Below are 8,459 nucleotides of genomic sequence, written 5' to 3'. Positions count from 1 at the left end.
TTTGCATAACCGACGCACGAACGAAACGATCGTTCGTGCAATTTGTGCAGGCCTGAAGTTTGTTTTGTTTAACAACACCACTAGAGCACATTAATTAATAATCATCGGCTGTTGGATGTCAAACATTTGGTCATTCTGACATAGTCTTAGAGATGAAACACGCTATATTTTTCCATTAGTAGCAAGGGATCTTTTATATGCACCATCCCACAGACAGGATAGCACATACCACGGCCTTTTATATACTAGTCATGGTGCATTGACTGGAACAAGAAATAGCCTAATAAGGAAGGAAATGTTTTATTTAACAACGCATTCAACATATTTTACTTACAATTATATAGCATGAAATAGCCTAATAGGCCCACCAACGGGGACTGATCCCAGATCGACTGCACACCAGCAAGATATAAGATGCAAAACAAAAACTGCTGGTGAAAATGATTAAAAAAAAATATTCTGTGCATTTTGAGCAGTATTTGTTGCCCGTTTCTTGTCAATTTTGAGACTTGAGCCCATATTCTAAAATGTTTTTTGGTATGTCTAAAAACTTGGATGTCTTAGATTAAACAATTTAACAGTCTATAAAACAATATCAAAGGTTTACAAAAATGTGTGTACAGCACAAAACATACTTAATATTTTCTTCCAATCAAATATACATTTTATGAATTAAAACAATTTGCTTACATGAAGTTGAACTGAATACAAATTTAGTCATTTACCCAAAACCAGGGATGTGAGAGGGGCTGGAACAAAAAAGCTTACTGCGGCCGGGGTCCAGGAGCCACTCAAGGGCCACTGAAGGAAAATTGTTTGCAACCCCTGGAACTGCCAAAAATTGCATTCAATGCTAACAAATCTAAACTGGTTATAACTTATAATAATATAAGGCACACATCATAAACTTGAAACTGTGAAAACATGCAAATGAACCGTGTGTGGTTAATAGTACAGAACATCATGTTTTTGTGTTTTTAGATGAAATGGAAAAGCACATTTATGCGTAGCTGTCACATCCCTGCAAAACACCTAAATAACATCTAAATTAAATATCTTACCTTTTTGTGCTTTTGTCAGTGTCTGGAGATTAGCTGGCATATGACGTAACGCAAGATTCTTGAAATGTGATTCAATGCTATCGTTAAACCTAATAAATAAAAAATATTATTTTGTATAAAACTACTGAAATAAAGAAAAAAAGAAGTGTTTTATTTAACGACGCACTCAACACATTTTATTTTTACGGTTATATGGCGTCAGACATATGGTTAAGGACCACACAGATTTTTTTTTTTTTTTTAGAGGAAACCCGCTGTCGCCATATAGGCTACTCTTTTATGACAGGCAGCAATGGATCTTTTATTTGCGCTTCCCACAGGCAGGATAGCACAAACCATGGCCTTTGTTGAACCAGTTATGGATTACTGGTCGGTGCAAGTGGTTTACACCTACCCATTGAGCCTTGCGGAGCACTCACTCAGGGTTTGGAGTCGGTATCTAGATTAAAAATTCCATGCCTCGACTGGGATCCGAACCCAGTACCTACCAGCCTGTAGACCAATGGCCTGACACGATGCCGGTACTACTGAAATAAGTCTGTATTACTTCTTTCAAATCAGGTAGGTACAATTACATTACCATCATATGATAAAATGTATATAACGATTATCTGATAACCAAGGTATAATAATTAAATTTTGGTTACATTCATTACAACGTAACGTCATCCCATTGGTTCAGACATAGCAACTGGAGTTTGTTCATTTCTCGACGAATGTAAAAATTACGTTGTCAGGGAATGTTATATCTGATTATATGGGAAAGTAGTTTGTGAACCAAAAATAAATCAAAATAAAGTATGAAGTTTTTTATGTTATTATTAGCAAGGATGGTTCAAATTTAATTATAAGTACTGTCTGTTATTTGTGGGTATGAAAAAAACAAATCAGCAGCAAACTTATGTGAAAACGGTTTCGCCGATTCACAAAGTTGTTGATTTTTTTTTTTTATGAACGTAAAAGAAATAACAAACAATCCTTAGATGAAAATAAAGATACGAGGTCAAGTCTGGTTATCTATTCAGGATAATTTCACACCAGATTATGAATTTTTCTTTTAATTTCGAGAACGAGAATTCCGCTTACCACAAACTTTTTCAGTGCACTGTGATGAACATCCATAACAAGTACAACTATAAACCAAGTTTCAGTGCACTGTGATGAACACCCATAACAAGTACAACTATAAACCAAGTTTCAGTGCACTGTGATGAACATCCATAACAAGTACAACTAGAAACCAAGTTTCAGTGCACTGTGATGAACATCCATAACAAGTACAACTAGAAACCAAGTTTCAGTGCACTGTGATGAACATCCATAACAAGTACAACTAGAAACCAAGTTTCAGTGCACTGTGATGAACATCCATAACAAGTACAACTAGAAACCAAGTTTCAGTGCACTGTGATGAACATCCATAACAAGTACAACTAGAAACCAAGTTTCAGTGCACTGTGATGAACATCCATAACAAGTACAACTATAAACCAAGTTCCAGTGCACTGTGATGAACATCCATAACAAGTACAACTATAAACCAAGTTTCACTGACCTAGGACTTACTGTTTGTGAGAAACTCATTTAAATGTAAAACATTAAAGGGACATACCCTAGTTTTTAAACAATAAGGCATATTTTTTACTATTAGAGTCGTTTTTGATAACTGAAATCATACTTTACTTAGATTTTATTGTTTAGATTATCCATTTCCATACATTCAAAGTGTTTTTGGTCATCCTGGTGTTTTTAATATCACAAAATGCATTTCTCATATTTTTAAAAATGCACATGCCTCTGAGAGGTAACAGTTATGGAGTCAAGTTAGTCTAATTTTTTTTAGGGTATTTCACCATTTCAAAGTCACAGACTAATGTTTCACTCAATTGTAACTTTATCCAAATGTGTTACAGGTTTGTAGATCAACTAAACTTAGTGTTAATTTTCACGGGTTGAAAATAGGGTCTGTCCCTTTAATGCAAAACTAGCTGCTGTCTCCGCTGCTGTCAGGCGGGACGTAGCTCAATGGTAAAGCATTCGCTTGAAGCGCAGTCAATCTAGGATCGATCCCCGTCGGTGGTCCCACTGGGCTATTTCTCATTCCAGTGCTCCACAACTGGTGTAACAAAGGCTGTGGTATGTGCTATCCTGTCTGTGGGATGGTGTATATAAAAGATCCCTTGCTGTTAATCGGAAAGAGTAGCCCATGAAGTGGCAACAGCCGGTTTCCTCTGTCAATATCTGTGTCCTTAACCATATGTCCGATGCCATATAACCGTAAATAAAACGTGTTGAGTGCATCGTTAAATAAAACATTTCCTTCCTTCCTTGCACTGCTGCCGGTATTTTTGCCGATGGGGTGAATGAACCTGGGATAAAAGAAAGGTGTGAACTATGATAACACAGAAGTTAAAGAAAAGTGTGAACTATGATATCACAGAAGTTAAAGAAAAGTGTGAACTTTGATAACATAGAAGTTAAAGAAAAGTGTGAACTATGATAACACAGAAATTAAAGAAAAGTGTGAACTATGATAATACAGAAGTTACTGTAAAGTGCTCACTCCTTTGTAAAGGCAAATTCCTCAGGTGACAACAGTGCATTTTCATCATCAGATCTCTCCACTTCCCGCTCGAATATGTGTGCAGTGTATTTCTCAATCTTAAAAAAACACAAGTTTTATTAAAAATGTTAAATCTAAGACAATGCGACACCAACACTAATACTTTAAGATGCAAGAAGGAAATGTTTTATTTAATGACACACTCAACACATTTTATTGACGGTTATATGGCATCAGACATATGGTTAAGGACCACACAGATATTGAGAGAAGAAACCCGCTGTCGCCACTTCATGAGCTACTCTTTTCAATTAGCAGCAAGGGATCTTTTATATGCACCATCCCAGACAGGTTAGTACATACCACTGCCTTTGTTACACTAGTTGTGGAGCACTTGCTGGAACGAGAAATAGCCCAGTGGGCCTAACGGCAGGGATCGATCTTAGACCGACCGCACATCAAGCAAATGCTTTAAAACTGGGCTACGTCCCGCCCAAACTTTAAGATGCAGTCAGATGACAATATTTCATGCAAACTGTTGCTCTGATAGTGTGTCAGTTATGAAAAGTTCTTTAAATTCATGTGATCTGCAAACTGGTAATGTGGTGAACTGTGACACATTTTGAAATTACGAGTTGCAAATGTCTACGATTATGTCGGATTTTTAAATGATTAAGCAACATGGAATAAAGCCTGGTCAGGTATTGGCTTTGTATCCCAGTACTCAGGGGTGAGAATTGGTGCACTGTAAAAACGAGGAAATCTAGAGGGGTCCGGGAAATTCTTCAAATCCTAGGTTAAAATCTATACCATATTTTTGGAAGCAAAAATAATTAAAATGCGAGGAAAACGCTATGTTCCATGAGAGGAAAACCGCGGATCCAAGGAGAATTCCCACCCCTGAGTACTGGCTGCAACACACAATGCCAAATTCTCTCTCACTAACCATTAATCCATCCTGGACACAGTGTAAATGAGTGCCAAGAAAAAGTATGAAAATACATGCAACCAGATGGTTAAGGGAGAAAACTCAAAATGAAACCTGTTCAAAACAAAATGCCCCAACAAAACTTCCCCTACCTTCTTCAAACGAATCCTCAAGTAGCTGCTTAAAATGTATCGGATTCTGTCAATCTGAAAGTAGAATATTAATTATTATAATTGTTTACTAATTAAGGAATGGATTTTAATTATAAACTGTACTCCTCTGATTTTGTGCCATACGTAATAGTTTTATCATCCATTCTGCCAATTTAGCCTTTAAAATGTAACCAGTTATGTTTGTGAAGTTAAGAAATATCCCAATTTTCCTTTAAATAATTCCAGATTTCCAAGTCTCTGGCAGATAAATCTTTTAGCAATAATGGCCTATAATTGTAATGATTTCATTTTCATTAATCCAATAAATAAATAAATATTAAATAACTTTTTAGACATTGACAATAGATTAAAATAGAGAATAACTAGTTAATGACGTCGGATGTCTGCTTTATCCTGTGAAGGTAAGAATGGGAAATTAAGCAAGGCTCTACTGAGCAAATTTTCTCATTTGGCCTGAACAGGATAAAGCAGATATCCGATGTCAGTAACTAGTTATTATTTTTATCCTGCAGACCATAAAAATTAAGGGGGAAAGCTATTATTTCTATTATTTCCGCTACATTGTACGATGAGCAATTTTGTAATGTAGCAATGCGTGTGACATCATATGAGTCACATCAAAAGTCATAATCTGCTAGTATACGTTTTATGACTTTGCTTTAATCGGTCATCATAATCTGTCAATAGAAACAGTGGTTGCAAGATAAATTAAATTACAATGATAATCAAGGACACACAGAAGCAGCACTGGTTATCAGTTATGATCAATTAAATCTGAAACCGAGATTGCCACAATTCAGATTTATTTTATCTAGCTCGGACACTCGCTAATTCCACTTAGAATTACCTCCATTCGATGGATACTGACTTTGAAGTCTCCTCTCTTTGCCTGCTTAATATTTTCCTCCATTGCAGTTATCTGCCCCAACATACATTCTACTAGATCTGTTTTTGCTTCCAACAGCTCTGGAGCAAATTTTTCATTCAGCCATGCCTATAACAACAAATATATTTAGAAATTAAAAAAAAAAAAAATTCACAGCTAGTTTTGGCACTTGCCAAATTTGTCAATTGCTAATTATTAAAACAATTGGCAGATTATATTTCAATTTCGCAAAATAATTTCATGTAATCTGGGCTCAAACTTATAATTGTTAACAGACAGCACTTTTTTTTTTAACAACTGTGGGTGAAACAGCCCACCGATGGCAATTTTGACACCCACACACCAGACCATGACAATTTGTATTTAAAAGTAGCAAATAAACATGACTGAATAGTTGTTTTGCTGTATGAATTGTACAGAATTGTGTATACATTTTACTATCATTAGGGAGCTTTACTGTGACAGCAATATTTATCCTGCAAGAGCCATCAGTGATACCCAACCTAACAGCGATTTATATCACAATGACAGCAACTGCCATCGTTAAGTTCGAGTAATAATTGATATTTTGATAGAAAATAACTGTGTATCTGCTGTTTTTAAGCTAAAGAGATAATTATGCGAAATGTTCTTCTCACTGCTTTTGTCCAACATTTCAAACCATAGTTACAGTACTCCAGGACTCAAACTTTAAAAATTGTCACCCACAGATTAAAAAAACATATATAAAATTCTAGCAGGTAAAATTTGAACTAATGTTGACATACCAAGTTCTATGGAGTTTGAAATTTAATTTCTTGATTATCTTAGTAAATTCTATATTTGATTTTTATTGTTAATGTGTCTCTGTTGTTTGTAGATCTAGTGCTAAGATCTCCATAAGTGCATAAAGTGGTAATACACTTTGGGGATCTTAGTGCTAAGATCACTGTAAGTGCATAAAGTGGTAATATACTTTGGGCGATTTTAGCACTAAGATCACTTCATGGAATGGGGGACCTGATTTGTATGTGACAGGGTTTTTCACTATTTGCGAGTGTTGCTGGTTTATTTAAATACAGGTGTATATGACCAAATTTAGAACATAAATTTCCTAAAGTTTTCCTTTTCTTTTTATGTTAAGCCAGACCGGAATTATCGACAAAAAATACTTAAAATTATAGTAAATTGAGAAACAATATAATTTTGAGTTAAACTGCTTACGTTTTGGAACAAGTTAATATTTTGGTGGGCAAGTGAAATTGGAGTTACTTGCCAGGTGGGCAACTAAATCTTTTAATTCGCCAGCCCCGATTCCTTTTCGATGAACCATTTCAAATTACCTCATGAAAACTGTGCAATTTTTATTATTTTAGACTTAATCCTATGGGACATTCAAAATTCAATAGCACCACAGATGCTCCCCCCCCCCCCGGTCAGGCTGCTAAATTCGACGACTGTCACTTTTCGCACCCTTGCTTCGTACAAAATAAATATAACATATCTTACCATAATCGTAAAAGGTACAATTTTTTTTATCACAAGATTTTGTTCACACACATTCAGGGCTCCGTTCCACGAAAGAATTGTAGCTAAGGTTAATTGTAGTGACTTACGGAGAATTTTACAACTGGCACCGTAAACTTTACAGCTGTTCCACAAAGCAACCTTACGGTAGTTGTAAGTGCCCCTTTAATTATTAAAATATTCTTTACGAAGTACGAATTAGTTAAATAATGGATTGGTTACAGACTTTTCGGAACATCTTAGATGTATTCATTGGTATCAGACATCCATGAAGTAACTTTGTCAGTTAATTTGCTAAGCGATAATTGCCGAATGCATAAGACATAAGACTTATCTCCCATTATTTTCGTGTGAAAGTCGTATGGCATAGAATGTTTTTTCATCGAATGCAGAGTTTTATAAAAGGTATTTGCTATATATTAAAACCATTTTTACACAAAAGTTAGTATCCTTCTTAGAAAATGACCAAAATCATCATTTACAACAGCTTACAACTGCCTTGTACCCTATTGTAAATTTTCACAGTAATTTATGATAGTAAGCTACGCCACGTCGTGGAATGGGCTGGCAATTGTAGACAAAAATTAAGGTCGTGATGGTAGGTATTTACGGCGATAGTAGTGCTAAGATCGCTTCATGGAATGGGGCCCTGGTGCATTAGTAATGTTAACAAAAAAAATTCAATAGCAATTTTGCATTGGAATTTTTCCAATATTCTTAAAAAGGAAATGTCATGTACCCAGTTTATGGTTATTGTAAGGAGATGCAAAATGACATCATTGGAATACTGACATCATTTAAATTCAAAATTAGTGACATTATTATTTATTTTAATGTGGCAAAGCATTGTACATAATAATTTATTATGTACAATGCTTCACCAGATTAAAATAAAAACTAGTCTACTAACTATGTCCCTTGTCAAATTCCTATAACAAGCAGACAACGCTGTTTACAGGTCCGTATTTTTTTTATTTTTTTTATTTATTTTTCATAATTCTGGACAAAATATTAAATTTAAGTTTTAAAAGATGAAAGAAATAAAAAGTACCTTTTGTCAAATATATCATATCACAAAATTACCATTGGATAGGTTTTATTTATTGTGTACGAATTGATATATGCAATACTGTATAGCAACTTGTGTGTAGTTTTTATGCAGAGTTTGACAAATCCGCTAGCCCAACGTCCGTGGCTAGTGTTTTTTAAGTTCGGGCTAGTGAGAAACGCAAAACATGCATGTCATTTGGGGAAAATGTGCACATACGCCTATGCACGAAACAAAATATATAACATGACACGAAAATAGGTGACCACTGGTGACACGAAAATAGGCGACTGC

The 8,459-nt window shown here is 35.1% G+C and overlaps 1 protein-coding gene across 1 annotated transcript in view; it reads right to left on the bottom strand.

Annotated features, from left to right (window-relative positions):
• LOC121384118 (DNA replication complex GINS protein SLD5-like) overlaps positions 1-8,459 on the bottom strand; it is a 62,377-nt gene that overhangs the window by 52,945 nt on the left and 973 nt on the right. Inside the window, exons 2-5 of the mRNA XM_041514358.1 lie at positions 5,573-5,719; positions 4,705-4,758; positions 3,625-3,722; positions 1,062-1,150 (exon numbers count right to left, since the gene is read on the bottom strand). Coding sequence (XP_041370292.1) covers positions 1,062-1,150; positions 3,625-3,722; positions 4,705-4,758; positions 5,573-5,719 — 388 coding nt within the window. The remainder of the gene's footprint in view (positions 1-1,061; positions 1,151-3,624; positions 3,723-4,704; positions 4,759-5,572; positions 5,720-8,459) is intronic.

The sequence above is a fragment of the Gigantopelta aegis genome, chromosome 10 (assembly GCF_016097555.1).
Source record: "Gigantopelta aegis isolate Gae_Host chromosome 10, Gae_host_genome, whole genome shotgun sequence".
Taxonomy (NCBI): domain Eukaryota; kingdom Metazoa; phylum Mollusca; class Gastropoda; order Neomphalida; family Peltospiridae; genus Gigantopelta; species Gigantopelta aegis.
The sequence above is the reverse complement of the archived record's forward strand: the minus strand, read 5'-3'. Positions and strand labels throughout refer to the sequence as shown.